The 18,444-nt window shown below is 43.2% G+C and overlaps 1 protein-coding gene across 3 annotated transcripts in view; it reads left to right on the plus strand.

Annotated features, from left to right (window-relative positions):
- Uev1A (Ubiquitin-conjugating enzyme variant 1A) overlaps positions 1–17,880 on the plus strand; it is a 47,008-nt gene extending 29,128 nt beyond the window's left edge. For all 3 annotated transcript variants that reach the window (XM_075878013.1, XM_037428399.2, XM_037428400.2), the window contains exon 4: positions 12,317–17,880. In XM_075878013.1, coding sequence (XP_075734128.1) covers positions 12,317–12,457 — 141 coding nt within the window. In that variant the 3' untranslated portion in view covers positions 12,458–17,880. The remainder of the gene's footprint in view (positions 1–12,316) is intronic.
- The last annotated feature ends 564 nt before the right edge of the window (positions 17,881–18,444 follow it).

The following is an 18,444-nucleotide window of genomic DNA, read 5'->3' on the forward strand; positions in this document are numbered from 1 at the left end:
TTATTAACCATCTAATAGATGGCGCCACCATCCCAGCTGGCGCACGTAAACCACGTAAACGCTATTCCGCTAAACTATAAGACACTGCCCACAATGAACATTAGCTCCACGGTAACACCATTCTCTTAACCTACGCTATCACGCTAACGCTAAACCATAACTCTCTAATAAAGCAAGTTATGACCATGTCATAGCTGCCATTTTTCTTTTGCCACGTTTTTTTCCGCAGTCTATACTTCTTGGCGGCTGGTCGCAAGTGCATGGCTATGTCACACGCTTTGAAAGTTTTGTGTTTGGCGACAACTAGAGTCTTGTTTCCTATTCGAAAGTAATTCTTGATGCAGATCATGCGAAAGTGTGTCACAGTTCTGTGTGCTGACGTGGTCGAGAGTTGTACATGTTAAATGGCGATACTTGCACCCGGTGGCCTCTTGTTTTTGGAGCCCTCTGTTACTAAAACTGAATGTGGTCGATTATGAGGGGCCTGTAATTAATTATCTGTCACGTACTGCAGCAAACAATGTGTCGTGTTATGACTTGCAGGCCCCCAGCAACACATTGCAGCAGAAAAACGTGAGGCCAAAGTTCTGTCAGTACCCCTTTAAACATTTGTTATGCTTCCAGTCAACATTCTCACGTAGCCATTGTGGGTTGTTTATGTGGATATGCATAAGGTCGCCTGTATACATTAGCCCAGATTTTGCTCAATGGTTGGCTGAGAATCGATGTTTGGCCTATATAGGGGGAATCTCCTGCAGAGGAGAGGAAGGAGTGAGGGGTGGGGTACATAGGTAAGCTAACACAACTGGAGCGCGAAACAGGATCTTTTATTGCTATCAAAAACATCAAACAAACATGCTACATCACTTCGTTTTCAACAGTTCATCAATACGTGGCAGTCGAATTTAAACAGAGTTTAAGTGAGACTTAAAAAAAAAAAGCGGGTGAGTGCTTTGCGGATCATGGAAATGGCTTCGCAGAACCTAGGGGGTCTGCGGACTGCCGTTTGAGTACCACTGATGTAGAACATCACTACTTTAGCCGCCACATTCAGTGGCAACCACTCCAACTTTTCAAGCACAATCCAAAAGATGTCACTAACTGTGGTGTTTCCATCAAAAGCCTCTAGACAGCTTTCCATTTTTTTGGGAAGATACCCACAGATATAGTACACTCACAGTGTCTTACTTCCCGGTGCGTTATACTGCAGTTGGAAGAAGTGACATCAAGATGTGCAACACTTCTTTACCTCGCTATGTTCACAAATGGGAGCACTACGTTCAAGAAGTACCGTATTTACTCGCATAATCCTCGCACTTCTTTTGCCGGAAACCTGATGCAAAGTTAGGGGGTGCGAGAATTACGCGGGGAAAACTTTCCACGAAAATGCAGAGAGCGAAAAAAAAAAAAAAACGAAGTGGCCGCAAATCGGGATTTTCACACCAGCAACTTACAGCAAGCTTTACAAAGTACAAATTAGAACTTACCTCAACAATAAATGCAGAGGTTCAACACAAGGCAAGATTTATTTGAGACATAAAAATTGGAAGCAAATAGTCGAGAATTAGAATACCATACGCGAAGCTTGTGGGTGTTGCGGGCATAGCGGTAGCGGTTGGCGCTCAACAGGAGCCCTCAAAAAGTAAGCGTAGGACGTCAGTATTAGGCTGATGGCTATTTAACAGAATCGTCCGCAGTTTCTTTCTGAAGAAATAAAGTTTACCATCAATCCCAGTTTTAGGCACACGGCAGGCCCAACGCGTCTTGATGGCTTTCAGCTGCCGTCACCAGTAGCGAACACAAAACTCGTAGGCGCCGAAGGGCCTACCGGCGTCCCTGTAGCCGTTGTTTAGCGTATGATCTATCACTTGCAACTTGAAGCAGCCGTGTGGCTTCAGTATCGCCCCATAACGTGCCAAGATAACCGACACAACATACAAAACACGCCGCAATGCGCACTGGCCACTTCGGCTTGGCTTGGATTGGATTGAATCTCCGTGCAATAGTACGCTTGATGCTTAAGAGATGGCGCCAAATGGTGCATGCTATCATCATCAGTGGCTGGAACGAGCAGACGACATTATTGCGGCAGTTTTCGGGGGTGCAATAATTACTCGAGGAAAAATTTTTTTCGTATTTTTCTTGGGCGATGGGGGGGGGGTGCGAGAATCATGCGAGTGCGAAGATTATGCGAGTAAATACGGTAAAAGATCGACGTTTAGGAAATGTAACAAAATCTGGTCACTGGTAAAACATGACGATTGTGTTGGTTCATTAGGGTCATGCATATTAAAGCAGAAAAATCAACTGCTTTGAAGGCAGCACGGCAGTTGGCAATTGATCGAATGTTAATGTGATGCAACTCTGAGTATCGACAGCATTGGTTATCGCATGCCTTTTGTCTTCTGAGCCTACTCTTGAGTTTACTCTTTCTTTCCTTTATGCAGTAGAAGGAGCCTGTTAAACGCACGTAATGTTACGTGGTAGAAGCGTATAATCTTGCCAGGCATAAAAAAAGGGAAATGCACAACTAGTGGGTGTTCTAAAGGCTCACTCATTACAGAACGCTCTAAGATATGTTTGCGTGTTGCCTTACGCACACGTAGTGGGCCCTTTGCTGATTCACAAAAGGAACAATGATGACTTAGTGGGCACTTTTAACAATTGTACTTGCGGTAGACATCCTATGAAAGTTTGAAACAGCCAGTGTTACACGCACAGTCGTTCGTTCCTTTACGGCATGGTTGAGGCAAGCACCAAGACTGAAGCCAGACTAGCAGTTGAGAAGGTGATTCCCACAAGGCCTCATTGTGCTATATCACATTATAGTCTTGTAGGCAAAGCTCAAGCGTCCTCCGTCTTTTGTAACTGTTGTGGAATTGTTGTCACACTATGTATTTGCAACTTCATAAAATGCTCCATGTGCTGGCAACAGTGGTAGAAAAAAAAAACAAAGATGACTACGCTTAACAGAGTCAATGTGGAACTTTCGCCTGGCCTTTTGCTGAAGTTTTTTGCTGGCCGCGAACTGTCTTATTCTCATCGGCATGAAGGATTTCACTGGCGAAACAGCGGAAATACCTCGTGCTGTGCGCGCTAACATCGAGTCTCTTCAGCGGACCAGATATGATTAACTTCAAGTTGAAGAACCTGTCTAGCAAGTCCTAGGTTGAAGAAGGCAACTGCTCATGTGTAGCGGGCCTCTCCGAAAGGTGCTAGCACTTTTGCGCTGTGTTGCTACACTGTTACAGGTCTTAAAAGATTTGTTCCGTTTGTCCCGTAAAAGCTGAATATACGTGCTGTTCCCTTGATCACAGAACGGAGCTATGCCTGGGCCAGTGTATCTTGAGATAAGGCAAATCGTAGGTTTGATTGTGTGACGTCTCCGCAAACACGGACTGAACCCCGGTCCTTTCAAGATGTTTACGGTCGTTTCTTAAACCCACGCATTAAAAAAAAAGGAAAAGAAAACCTTCGGTGTGACGAATGGGTATTCCGGAGTGGAGTACCTAAAAGAATTATTTCTACTGTTCTGGCCCCCCCCCCCCCCTCCCCCGCGCAAATGCAAACACGAGGACCGGGCGGTGCCTTGTTCTACAGACAGTGTGACAGTGCACGGTGGCAATAATCCGCGCGCACCCTTCAGATTTGTGGCATGGGGGAGCAGCAGAGCACCTTTTGTTGATTCGGGGAATGCGACCCTGCCGCAGCGCCTGTGCCGGGTCGGGTCTGACTTTCCGTCAGCCTCCTTGGCTCCAGGGCTCATTACTGCGTTCTGCGCGGATGGCTACCCGCGGCGTTGAATTACGAAGAAGCAGTGACTACGGAGAATTTCGCAGCGCAGTGAAGCTTTCACCGGATCCTGACTATCGGAGCTCGCCAGGGTGGCGGTCCCGAGGATGCGCAAGCGACTTGCAAAGGACCTCACCTCCTCATCTGTCTTCTGCCTCGCGTTTAAAAACCGTTCCGTTTTAAAGATAAGTGGTTCCGTATCGAACCTTTTGGGGGCCAAATATTTGAACTCGGAAAAAGTTGTAGCCGCAGCGACGTTATCATCCCACCACGCAAAATCGTACGCCGCGCCTACCATCTTGCATCGTGCTATGCAGACCAGCTCACTATCTCGCCATCCACCCAAGCGACCAACCTGCTCCAAAATTTTCAAGAAGACCCCAACATCCGGACCCGTATCACCTCTCGTAAACGACAGAACCATGTCCGCTAACATTAACGCGCTCATTTTTAGTGGGTCGTCTCTGTTGGTCATCTTGGTAGCCTGCTCGTTCATTTTTCCGCTTCTCCTTCTCTAGTATGAGGGTGAAATCTCGCACCGTTGCCCCAGCAGCAATCCCACCACTGCCACCACTTGAGACGTCCCCCGCTACGCCACTGATTGCCAAAGAGAGGTTCCCTCTTGGCTACGTGTCTCAATCACTTTCCACATACAGGGATTCGGGCTGGGGTCGGGAAGTAAAAGACGTCACGATCTTTTCTTAATCATGGGCGCATTTAATTCAATAGCAAGTGCAAATGGCGTACACACATACTGTCCGTGAACGACATCTCTGTTTCACCAAATTGTAACACATCAGCAAATACTCGCGACACGCGAAACAGGATACATAAGCGAAGTAACGGTGACAATACAAGGGTGCCTTAATACAGGGTAAACACAGGATGACACAAATGATAAAGTCATTAATTAATAAAACCGCGCAATGTCTCAATATGCCGCATCCCTTCCCGCAAAGCTCGTTTAAGTAAGGGAGGTGAAGTTTGCCTCACAGAATGTCCATGTAGTCGGGGCCTCGGAGTTGGCTGCTCGAATCGGGGCCGAAGGTTGGTTCTTGGCGTCGAGGTCTGATCTGTCCAATTCGTCAGCGTCTTCATCGTCCTCGTCATCGTCGCCTACGTCATGCCTCTCAGTGATTTCCATCTTAGCCCTCTTTCGTAACGCTCCATTCACTCGCCTTCTATCCCTAACTTTCATTCCTCATCGTACCGTACTTGCCCCAGTCATCATCTCATCGCCTCTCATCGCTATCTCTTCGCACCATTATCTTCCTTTTCCATTCCGTCTCTCCACCATCTCGAGCTCATCGCATCGTATATCTCTGACTCTCTCGTATCGTCTCGAAGTCCCTTTTTGTAGGACCCGACTCCGCCCTACCGGGGCACCAAACCAATCGCCACTATCGATGCGCCATATTTTCTTGTCAGTCGGAGTGTATCATCTTCGACGGCCACCCCCGCGGCCCACACCAGTAGAAAACCCTCTCCCAAACAAAGCTGAGCAAGTAACAATGTACAAACTCAAGCCTCAGAGAAAGAGATGGGCGAGCTGTCCCAAAGCACTTTAATTACGGGCGAACAATGGTCCCGATGCTTCCGACAAAGGGCGTCGCCTGTAATGCCCAACGTCCGGAGTTCGCAGTGTTGTGCCGAAAAGTTTTCGGCTGAACCAATTTCCCCGGTTTCCGGTACTTGATGAGCCGATGTCCATAATGAGTCTCGACGTTTCCATGCAGCTCGGTGTCTCTGTGAAATTCTCCGTAGTCGCCGCTTCTTCGTCATTCAACGCCGCGGGTAGCCATCTGCGCAGAACGCAGTAATGAGCCATGGAGCCACGGAGGCTGACGGAAAGTCAGACCCGACCCGGCACAGGCGCTGCGGCAGGGTCGCATTCCCCGAACCAACAAAAGGTGCTCTGCTGCTCCCCCATGCCACAAATCTGAAGGGTGCGCGCGAATTATTGCCACCGTGCACTGTCACACTGTCTGTAGACAACAAGCCGCTGCCCGGTCCTCGTGTTTGCGCGGGGGGGGGGGGGGGGCGAGAACAGTAGAAATAATCCTTCCAGGTACTCCACTCTGGAATGCCCATTTGTCACACCGAAGGTTTTCTTTTCCTTTTTTTTTAATGCGTGGGTTTAAGAAACGACCGCAAACATCTTGAAAAGACCGGGGTTCTGTCCGTGTTTGCGGGGACGTCACAATCCCTTCATCTTGCAGAAGAATTATCCCAGCGAGAAAATTCAAATACGAGAAATGCGGGCGCATAGCGCCTCCGGGTTGCGCAGCGAAATTGAGACATTGCGGCAGTCTTAGGAATACGGTATGCGAACACAGCACACTTGTGATTCAGCCCTGGCGGCAGCGCGTTGCTGAGAGGAACCAATCTGTGATTGTCGCTGAATCATCACCCACCACAAAGCAGTTTGATTCCGTGTTTCTACCACGCACAACACACTTGAAACCTTCAGAATCACCGCAGAAACTCGTGGATGACGCGTGGGCAAAGCGCACACTGGTCACAGCTGCTCGTCGGACGGTTTGGCACGCAGCGTTCAGTCATGTGTGCGGAAGGTTCACTACCATGCGAGCACATCACACACTTCGCCTGCACTGTCCACTCTCGGCACAACTGAACAGAGGCTACACACATTTCAATACGCTTTCAATTATAATAGGAATGCTCCTTTCTTTTCGTTTGCCAATCCATGTTGTTAGGTTTTCTAATAAAGGTCGTGTACTACTGAAATCTCACTTGTTCTTGTTTGCAGGAGTTGATATTCAAAGCAGATATATGCACATGCACTACGCACGCTACAAATGCACAGACATGATATATATGCACAAACATACACGCATGCTACACACACGTGACCTTTGTGTGTGCATTTGTGTGTATGTATATACAAACTTGCAAAAAAATGTTCGGGAGGAAGGATCATAGCAGCCTAATTTGAGAATAGGTAGCACTAAGACTTGCACAGAAAACAAGCATACGTGAAAAATATATTCACACATGTAACGCTACAAATTTCCTAAAGTGTTTGCTTATATAAAAGAAACTACTTCGCGCCTAGAGAAGCCTGAATATTGACAAAAATGCACACATGCTAAATAATGGTGTATGCACCGAAAAGTATGAAGTTGTCACAAGTGAATTGATTAGAACAAACTACCGTAGTGTCTGTCACCTTCTTTTGAATGCATAAGTTTTTATTTGTGAGGTTCTCAGTTGCGTGTCGTCTGCATTCTTTGGGAAGTGATATATAACAACACGTTGGCATCTTTACACTGCGATGCCACGCATTGCGGCAATCTGGAATGGTCTTTGGACATTGCTCTCCTCTTTTTCGGGCTCGCTCTGGGGGCATGATGAAAATAAAGTAACTGTGTGGCCACTTCTCAACGCACGCAACGTGGTAACATGTCTTCTTTCAAGGTTGATCCGGTTAGCGCAGTTTCCAGACACGGATGCTAGGTGGTGAGCGCTCAGTTGGAGTCTTGAATATAATGCTCAGAGGCATCACCTTCACCATACCCGCCAATTTCTACCACGTGTAATTAATAATAATAATAATAATAATAATAGAATGGAATGATAATCTTTATTGGCACAATATGAATGCTTAGGTAACGTGCAAGGCTAGACAGAAAGGAAATTCCCTTACGATTGTTTGTCTGCTAGCCCTTTAACACTGGGCGAAAGAGACCGGGGGCCATGAACTTCTCAAGGTGCTTAAGCAGCTTATATTTTGGCCGCTGCCACTGTGCTACTGTGTAACAATGTTTACAAAGAAAATAAATCAATAAACAAACAAATCGCGTTGAAGCATAATCATTGTTGCGGTCGCCACTGTTGGACCCCGGCGCAAAACAAGTCGACGTACTGCACGGTAGATAAATCTGCTCCTTTTTGCTACTTCATACATGGCAAACACGTTTTCTTACAAGAAACTATGCAGTGCCATAAAAGGTCTCGGAAGTTACGTCTTTCAGAAGTCTGCCTGCTTGTGGGAAAGGCGAGAGCCTGCATCACGAGCCTTTGCATTTGCGGAACAGTGCCTTCACTGACAGTGAAATGGAGGTCGCATGCATGATATTGCACTCTGTGATGGCGCAACTGTTTTCTGATGCAGGCGGCGATGCGGCGCATGTGCACAGAATGTACAGCAAGCAGCTGGAGCGAAATCTTTTCCGACGCCTAGACAGCCCTTCCTCTCGGCTGTGATGTTCGCATCGCATTATTTCGAACTCTCGCTACCGTTCCTATTCATATCATTCAATTCAAACAATGCATTTCTAGTTTAAATTTTCAAGTTTAAACTCGCAAGATCCGCGATGTTTTGGTTGTTGTTTGCTTTAGCGAAGCTTTTTCTTGCCGCTTAAAGTTTGAGGCTGTTGTGCGAGCGCGTCAATCATGGTGTCATTTTCTTGTGGGGACGTTCCTAAAAAACGACTCTCTTCTCGTAAATCGAGTGCATCAATAGCAGATTTTGGGGATGAAATCAGCAGTAGTGAGCCTGGAGAAGATGTAGACACATCAAATTTCATCACCGATGACAAGGATGCGTCAAGTCAAGCCGTGACATCGAGTGAGCGTCTGTTATATTTGTGGCGCACATTTTGTTGTCTAATTAGTAGTTGCGGGCGGGGCAGCGTGTACTAACAGCAATTTTACTTATTTTGAGGGTCTCAACGTCCTACGGACATGATTCCTTGCCGGCATGTATCAAGCATGTGCAGTTTCTTTCGAGACAAAACCCGGGGGTCGAAGGCGTGCTCCAGAGTAGTGCACAGTTTTTCATCCGGGCCATCGGTTTTTTCTAGCGGTCTTTCGCTGCACAACTGACCACACGATCTGCGACTACATTATCAAATATGCGCGGATGCATATTTTAGAGAGGCAGACATACGCAGAAAGAAACTGTTCGTGGAGGAACTTCAGTCCCGATGAAGTGCATTGGAATCCTCATCTACATGGGAATTGTTGGGTTGCCTTGCTTTTATCTCTACTGGAGTACTTCGGAGTTATTTTCAGGACTAATTTCTCCGAAGATTATGCCCCAAAGCAGTTCTTTTTTCATTCTTTGTATTTTAAGTGGCATGCACTCTGAGCCGTCTGCAATGGTAAGTTGCAAATTGTATATCTTGAATCATTTTTAACCTCTTCTTTTTTTTATGTTGTCCTTCTTTTTAAAGCATTAATTGTATAATTGCTGTATAAACTTCTCATTATAAAAATTTTTTCTTGAGGTGTGTAATAAATATATATGCAACATTTATGTTATTCGACAGAACATTTTTTTAGCTACAGTTTGGTACCAAAGAATCTAAATAACGCATTAGTATCTAGTCGCAAAAAAAAGTTTTTTTTGACACCTAGTGAAAACGGCCCCCTTTCTCGTGGTAGCAAGAGAGCGTAGATAGGTAAAATGTCTGGTATTCACACACACGTGCATGAACGTAACTTTCGCGTCGTTGCTTAGCACCGCTCTGCACCATCTGGACTTACCCACCCTCGCCCAGCCGCGCAAGTGCCAGGGAGCAGCCGTCGCAAAGCCAAGCCAACTGACAAAGACAGTCCGTGCAGCCGCCGTGGTGAGGTTGCCTGCTTTGGTGCGAGCAGAGTACCAGCGACAATTATCCCATGCCAGGTTTACATAATAATTCTGGCACTAAGTTCGGACATTTTGTACGGCCTGTGACAGGCTCTTGTTCGACTCTTTCTACGCCAAGGAAAGACATAGCATCAGCCTAGAGACCACATTGAGCCCTTAAGATCAACCAGCTTAGTTGTTATTTAAGTTTTACATGGCTAACCTTCCTCCTTATACTTCCTTTTTTTCCCACGCTTCACTGCTTGTTAGTTTGTTCCGTGTCCCTTTCTTCTTAAGAGTGCTTTCGTCACTGACACCCATTTGCTGGCATACCTCCGTTGAGAAGTGCTGTCGTTACCTCCTTACCTGAGTCGTATTTCAACATTTTTCATCTAGGGGCGTGCACAATAAGCCATGTGTGTATACGTGGAATTCTGTGCAATGATAAATAGTAGTAAGAAAAGTCTGCATTATAACCGGTAATGCACTATATGTGGTTACACTCTAAGTAGTCCAACCTGTACATGCGAGGATTGTTATGGAATGTTTCTTAGTTATATTTTATTCAGCTGTTTTCGTTGTCACAAATTCAGTTTTTCACTCGGTAATGTCCCTTTGGCGTCTCCAGCAGCCTTTTTTCTTCCTTAATTTTCACTTTTGGTTGCTTTAAAAGCCTTTTCTTTTCCTGCTCATAAAGGCACTTTTGGAAGCTTCAGAAATATTTTTACTCTTGTAAAACGTTGTTTTAGCAACCCAAAAGCCCTTTTTCTTGCCTTAAAAGATGCTTTTTAGTGCTCTGAAAACCTGCTCCAAGATGGCTTCAGCCTATTTATCACATCACTGAAATTATCAAAGCGAAAACATCTTTACAGCATTCGGGCTTGGCGAGTAAACACATCCTGCAAATAGCAGAAAACTGCTATGAACATCTTGGCCAAACCCCGAGGTTGCACGCAGCAAGGAGAGTTTAAAAGCAAGGTGTTAAGTTATCATATTCTCAAACACACTGTCTTCATACAAAGGCCCACCCTCACTTACTTCGGAGCTGCTGGCGCCCGCTGTTTGTCGTCAAACAGCGAACACCATGCCAATAGTTGGCATGAATAAACTGCAGTGTTTAGATATGGTGCATTTCTCGCCATGAGGTGCCACAATGTGCTGGTGCAGTGCTCTTTTTTTTTTTGTCTACTTGCATATCACAGTTGTCTACTTACATAACAAAGATGATAATCATGACATGTGTGTCATTTAAGAACATTACTATATATCATGCTCATGTTGCACTCTCGGCTGTTTCGCTAGCTTCATATATACCAAATTTGGTGTTATGTGACGTGAATGGATTACGAAGGTATATTACTGGTGCAAACATGATAATCGTAACATGCGTGTCATGTAACAACATGACTACACACCATGCTCATGATGCGGTCGCCGCCATTTCACTAGCTCCACATATACCAAATTTAGTATTATGGGACGTCAATAGATGATGAAGGTTTATGACACGTACAAACATGATAATCATGACATATGTGTCATGTAAAATATGACTAGTACGTGCTGCGCTCATAGCGCGCTCGCGGCTGTTTCGCAATGTTCACGTATACTAAATTTGGTATTACGTGACGTATATGGACGATGAACATAAATGTGAGGTGCAAACATGGTAATTATGACATAGAAGTCACGTATGGCATATTTTATGTCCGTCTCGTAATGTTGTGCTCATCTTAAAGTCACATATCAACCTTCCTCATTCGTGCTTCGCATATGATCAGTTTCCACGTTACGTGGGATCTACCAATTTTTCAATTGCCTCATTGAAGCACTTAATAAAAAAAGGTGCCATGACAGAAATAGATACGACACAATGAAGGCATGCAGTGCTTGATATATTCATAGGTGTGGATTGGGACATATGATCAGCTTTGGGTCTGAAAATTTGCTGGTTCGCCCCGTTGGATCAGTGGTTGGGGTGCTTGGCTGCTGATCCGGAGGTCGCTGGTTCAATCCTGACTACAGCGGTTGCATTTTGATAGAGGTGAAATGGTAGAAGTCCATGTATTGTGCCCATGTCAGTGCATGTTGAAGAAAACCAGATGGTCAAAACTTCTGGAGTCCGCCACTACGGCGTCTCTCATAGTCATATCGTGGTTTTGGGACATGAAATCCCACATATTATCATGAAAATGTGCTGTGCATTGTTCATTACCAGAGTACCAATAATAGCATTGAATTGGAATCAGAATTTTTAAATCACAGTTACAGAGTTAAAGAACGCTACAGTGCTATGCTATCTATGCTTTCTAGAAATTAGTTATAGCAAAGCAAACACGGCAGTAGTTGTAGCTACTTGAAAAACAATGAGCATAGTGAAATGAATTCTCGATAATACTTATAAGCTATAGATAAAAAAAATGCTGAATCAAATTGGTATAGAATAAGCTAGTTATGTTTCAAAACTATTTCTAGCAATTTTGTGCCAATTTGATTATAAGATAAAACAAATAGTGAAGTTTTAAATCTTTTGTGCTGGAACCCCAGTGCAGCATATCAGTCTGACGTCTTGGATTTCAAAGCTGTCTTTTTTTTTTGCATTCGTGCCTATTTGAATATATTTTACTATTTTGCTATGTTGGATCATTACCTACATTTGAACACAACATAGTTCATTTCACCTATAAAAACTTGACTTTGCCCCAGCAGACACTGTCAACATCTATGCTGTCTCTTGAAGCTGGTTTGGGAACTTCAAGTTGATACTGTCACGCATCTTTATTTACTTCTGCTGGCTTGCAGACCTTTTTATTTTTTTCATAGTAAAATTGGCACTTCCTGTGTGTTGTAAGGGCAGTCTAATAATAAGTGCAGTTGCTTTCTTTAAAGCAATGTGCTCCTGTGTCAGCCGACATTTTGCTCTTGCAGGTGGAGAAGCGCAGCCTGAGTGTGCTCAACCGCTGGCAGAGGAACTACTCTATTAAGACGGTGCTGCAGGAGTTGAGGCGTGCCATGACCCTCAAGGAGAACCAGAGGATGGCTCAGCCACCTGAAGGATCCACTTTTTAATAAGTGGTGCTCTCCCCTTCTGTACTGGGCTGCTGCTGCCACCACTACCACCACCGCTCTTCTCTGTGTCTCATTTTGGCCTTCTTTTCTTGCGTTCAATTTTTTGAGAGCCATGGCAGTCTTCTCTCCTTAATTTTTGTATATGATGCAGCTCGTCTCTCAAACTTTCTCCCTCAATCCTCTTCTGCTTGTAGAGCGCAGGCATACTGTTAGGGGAGGAGATAGCTACACCTGTGGCCGCTGCTAAAAATTTTGTTAATTTCTCCCAAATATCAGCTCTTGAGTATATTACATGCAGAGCTTTCTTTATCTTTTGTGTAATTCTTTGCATACAGGCCCATTTTTCCTTTTTTGGCTTAGGGAGCTAGTGGCACTCGAAATTCTTTTTTAATCTCACCTTTAAAGCAAATATGACAAGCATTGCCCTTTCCTACATTAGCAGAACAGCCTTAGACCATATGGAATTAGAGGAGTGTACTGCAGTGTTTGCAATAAAGACCAGACCAGTTTTTTAACTGTCAAGCTGAAATATGCAGGAAAGTAAATAAAAAAACAGGCCATTTTAATGTGCTGAAAATTTTTCTGTATACATTTTGCACTGATTCTTCTTTGGTTTGAGGCTGGCCATGAACATGCCTTGTACCATCGGCTGATGCCCTTCCTTCCCTCAAGCATGAAGTGGGTAGGAAATGGTAGTGGAACACTAATGCTCACCTGGGAAATCTACAAAATGTTGGATATCTTGGCCTTGAGCTCTGCTGAATGAAACAATCTTAATGTTTGATAAAGAAAGCCTTCTGACCAGTCTTTTGCTACATTGCTTTATTCTCTGCCCCAGCCTGGCAGGCTGTTTCGTGCATCTGCAGGATGTGTGTTCGGAACTGCTGCTCTGCGCACATGCACATGTTAAAAGAGTTGCAGTGAAGGTAGTGTCCACATGGCGTGCCTTGAGTCGTGTGCCAGTTGTGGCCATAAGTATATGTTTGTCCCCAGCATTCACCAAGTGGTGAATTGGCTTGGTTGGGGTGAGCCCTTTACGCTGACTTTGACACACATTGTAGACATAGTAACTTTCCAGTGAATGATGTTCGATTGTCCTTTCGATGAATAATTTATTTTCACTAAATGAGTTCTGCAGAAGTCAATGAGGTGGAGGTAGCTTAAAGAAAAATAATCTTGCCACCTGACTGTTGTAGAGTGTTACAAAAGGAACCAGAATAACTTCTTGAAAAGCAAACCATTGATAAAAGTCAGCCTGGATTGGGAATCATGCCTGGAGCCACCACCATATCGGAGCAGCTCCTTCACTTTTCAGATTCTGTAGAACTCATTTGGTTGATATATCACTACGTTCTTCCAGTTGTCAATTGATCTGGTTTAGCACTACCTTCTGGTTAGCTCAGTCGGTAGAGTGACTGCACCACCCCTGTGGTGGCCCTGGGTTTGATTCCCAAAGCGGGAGAAACTTTTTAACTGTGAGATTTGCTTCTTAAGAAACGGAGCTGGTTTCATTGTGTAGCACTCTACTGCAGTCAAGTGGAAGGTAATTTATTTTTGGGACTACTACACATGGCACTAACTAAACTTAATTTTAGTGCAATGTGACATATTATTCTCTCCTTTTACTTTTCAGGCCTGCTGTGAGCGTTGTAGATTTTGTTAATTTGTTTAGATGCAGTGCACACTGTATCAAAATATCTTTGTTTCGTAGCTGCCAAGAAAACCTGGAATGAAAGCTAGTTATATTTTCTCTGGGTATTGCCGACAGTCATGTGTAAGTATGATAGGTGCATATGTAATGTACTTTTTTTGTGGGTGTATTAAAGGGTCTCTGCCACACCTTTTCTCCAAAACTAAAGAGGCTGTTATTGTGATGCTTTTCAATAAACAAATTCTGAGAAAAATTTTTAAGTACCTAATATTAATGATACACAGAGCACAATGTTTCTCTTCTCACTTCCCCTCAATGCACCCATAAATGGTAAAAAAACTTGGCCCTGCCTACGTTTTTTTATGTTGCGCTGTATTTTTATAACTAAAAAAAAAAAAACGCGGCTTTTCGCCGTCAACGGACCCTCCCTCCAGCCACTGGTGGGGCCGTCGCTTATTGACGCGTTTTGGCATAGTCACGATGACGCGGCAATGCCATTGGCTGGAGGGGGGGGTCTCTTGACGGCGGAAAGCTGTTGTTTTTGCTTAGTTGTATTGAAGCATTGTTGCCATTCAAGCTTAGTGTCTGAGATAAGTACTAGAGTGCGACAAAAGGAGTAAACACCATGGTCGGGGCTTGTCTATAACCAGTATAGCTTCACACTTTATAGAAAATTGGGGAAGTGTGTATCACGTGTGGACTCGGGAGCAACTCCTGATGAGAACATTTGCCCAGTGGTTGGCACCTATGGTTTGTCACATTTCTATGACGTCGTATGTGGAGCATAATAGACCATGACCTTGGAAAGTGCAAGAGTGTGAGAGAGATCTTTTATACACGATTGTGGGCTCCCTACTACATGCATTGAATGAATGATTTGCATAGTAAATGTAACGTTGCCTTCAGATCACACAAGGTTTTGTCTGTGAAATGTTTCAATGCCCTTTAGGTTTGAGAGCAAGAAATACCTGTGAAGTTTGTGTACTCTAAGGGAGTGACATAATATAGTGTTCTTGATTGCTTCAAAGCTTTGTTGCTTTAAGTCGTAAATATTTTTTTAAAACAAAGGTTGTTTCAGTCTCTTGTTAACAAACAGTAATCAGAATAATATAGATGTGTATATTCTTTGTCATGTCCAGTTTTTTATAACTAGTTCTTGCTTTAATTATTTTAAGTGAGCCTCACTTTGGGTTTCATAAAAAAACTGCATATATTTGCGTATTTTCTATTGTGATAAGGCCACATATTAAAAACTTTTGTGATAACTTGTGTATGAAGCAACAAGAAGGCATTCATAGCCCTAAACATGACTTTTCGTACAATATCAGTAGATTTGGATGTCTGAACAAATGCAGTGCATGTACAGAAACTGAGATCATTCAGGGAACTTCTTGCGGCTCTCAGGAATGGCTGGTTTCAAAAATTTAATGAAGCACTTCATAGATATGGATTCCATGTTTTTGCAATATCTTTTAAATTGGATGTGTCTGATTATAAAGATTTGTGCTGGTGCAGCATGGCTGTGTTGGGTATACTGGATGATATGTACCATTTTGTGCCTAGCTATGATTTTCCTTTGCACTCAAGTGCAATAGTGCCACACGTGCTGTAAAGGGACTGACAACTGCTTTTTAGGACCCTCTCTCCCATCCTCCTTTTTTTTTCTGAGCTTATCGAAATCTTCAATCACTCTGTGTTGCTGTGCTTAACTTCTAGTAGCACAGTCAACCTTTCTCACAGTGCATGCACTCTTCCCCTGTTGGAAAAGTGGCAAAACGCTGTGGTAGGGTCTCTGATCTTGGAGATTTTTGTTCTGGCTGGCAGCTTGTACCGGATTACTCCATGATGCTCTGCCAACCGACAATACTGTCAGAGGGCAGCACAGAAGATGGAAAAAGGCGAAATGATGGTGGTGGAATGCCAGAAAAAATGAGTACCTGGAAAAGTGGAAATTTCATAGTAATTTTAGTTCAATCAGTATAGCCCTGCAATAGCTTGCTCACTAATGGCTAAACAGGCACAGGGTACATATCTTTCTCAAACGAAAGATTTTTGTATGACCATTAAAGGCACCCAACTGTAAATGAACTTCTTGGGTTCCTTGAAACCTAGTGCAAAAGCACAGCATATTATTTCTACCAGCATTGCTCAGAAAGCTGAAAATAGCTGCACAGAGTTTGTATTTTCATAGCGAGACCTATGGCTGCAAGTTTTATTTAGGATTTTGCAGAACTCGTAAATTCATCTACCAACCTGTGTAATGTGTGAATTATGTAGTATATGAATTATTCACTCTGTGCGGAGTGTCAATTTGTTTAATTTAATCTAAACCTGAGATTTGAAAGTTCCCCAAAATGTGAAGCAGTTATAATTTATTTTTGTAGTGTAGAGTCCTCTCAGCTTTTTGGCATTATGTTCAAAAAGTTAAGGTCCTTGGGCATTTGAAAATATGTAGTTTGTGTTTGACTGGAACTGTTAAAAATGAAGTTGACCTCTAACAGCATGTGTGCATGTGCACACACATGCACATAAAAATAAGTCAGAATTGTTGAGTGACGAGAAAGCCGCAGTGTGTGGCAAGACTGAGTAATTTTAGGTTTGAAATGAAGTTTGGCATGCTCATATTTTGAGTCTTACTCTGTTCATCTTTCCCACTGAAATTTGGTTGATGGGCTGTTTGGTTTATAACTTATAACTATCACAACAAATGTTACCGATTGATGTAGCCTGAAAGGACCACAATAGCCTTGTGGTGTGTCTTTATTTTCCATAAATGTCATAAGCGTTCCAGCACTGTTTTCAAAGCGGGTGTTCACTGAACATCCATGCAAAAATGAGAGTTTGTGGAAAATAGATCATGTGGGAAACTTCATAAAAATGAAGTATTAAAAGCTGCTGAATTATTAAAGGCTGAAGTATTAAAGGAAGAAGAAGAAGAAGAAATGGAAGTTCTCTTGACCACAAAAGCACATTAATTCAAAGGTCATTTTGTAGGTAAGCTGTAAGAGTGTGGTTTTCCACATCTTAGTCGCATGATGTGGATAGATGTGAAGTTTTAATTCTCTCAATTGTGCCTGTTTTCACAGTATTAAGCATGACCTTTTTTGCCTGTATTAAGCTTTCAAATTTTCTTCAGTTGTTGGTCCCTTTAAGTGGTGGTGTTGCTATTAGACTAACAAAAACAGGAAAAACGCTGAAATAAAGCTGATCGTGCAAATTAAAGCACAATCAACTTATTGGTACTTGGAGAATCCTCTTTAAAAAGGACTGCTATCAAAGGATTTTTTAGAACTGTCACTGGCCAGGTGTGTGCATTTCTATATCCTGCCGGATAGGTTATATTGCCAGCTGCTAGGATTTATTTGGAAGCCAATATAAAAACCTGTCTGTTTCTTAGCTCGCCTTTTCTTGATGTTTTCAGTTAACTCACAAATTTGGTTGGACATGGTAGTGTAAGATCTTGTACACATACACGCTCTGTCCTGCTGGGTTTGTGCAGTTGTTTTATTCAGGCCATGAATGATTGTGTTTGAAAAAACAAAGGAGTGGCATTGTGAAGCTGGATAACACAGTTACCTCTGCTCATTCTGCTGTGTGCTGTAGGTGTAGAAAGTTTCGCTGCACATTGCCATTATTATGGTGAACAGCGGTTTGTTTGGCAAAGCGTTTTTTCAAGATGTGCTGGTACTTATGCAGTCTGTGCTGTACAAAAATGCTCGCAAGAGTGACTGACTTGTCATTTAGTTATGTAATAAAATCACTTCTCATTAAAGCGAGATGTAGTATTTGCTGGAAATGCAACTTGCAGTTCTACATTTTAAAGCTGCTGAGCAGGAGCTAGAAGCTGTTCACTCAATTGAATCAGTTGTGTGTATTTCATAGAGTATAAATAATCTATAGCTATGTATGTCTACCAAAGTTGATTATACTGTTCTTTAAGGGGAGAGGATAAGTAAAAATACTGGGAAAAAATTTTTTTTGCCTTATTTGAAATTTGCAGCCTTTTGTGAACCAAAATCAGTTGTTTGTCTTATTGTGATATTTTTACTTTAAAAATTACATAGTTCCAGACTTGTGTGGCGGCTTGCCATCTTGGGAAAAAAACAGCTCGAAAAACTGTAAATCAGACAAGAGAGGAAACATACAGAGCGCTTACTTACAATCAAACCATGCATATATACCTATACAATGGAATGAAAGGAAAAACAGAAGTGACAGCCAAATATAATGAAAAATGAATATTATAAAACCATTCTCATAGTGCATGTAATTAACCAGATGAACAAGGCAACTTCCTTTTCTGAGAGGGCAACCGAAGTTGTCTGGTTTCTCGTTT

This window comes from Rhipicephalus microplus, chromosome X (assembly GCF_043290135.1).
Source record: "Rhipicephalus microplus isolate Deutch F79 chromosome X, USDA_Rmic, whole genome shotgun sequence".
Lineage (NCBI taxonomy): Eukaryota > Metazoa > Arthropoda > Arachnida > Ixodida > Ixodidae > Rhipicephalus > Rhipicephalus microplus.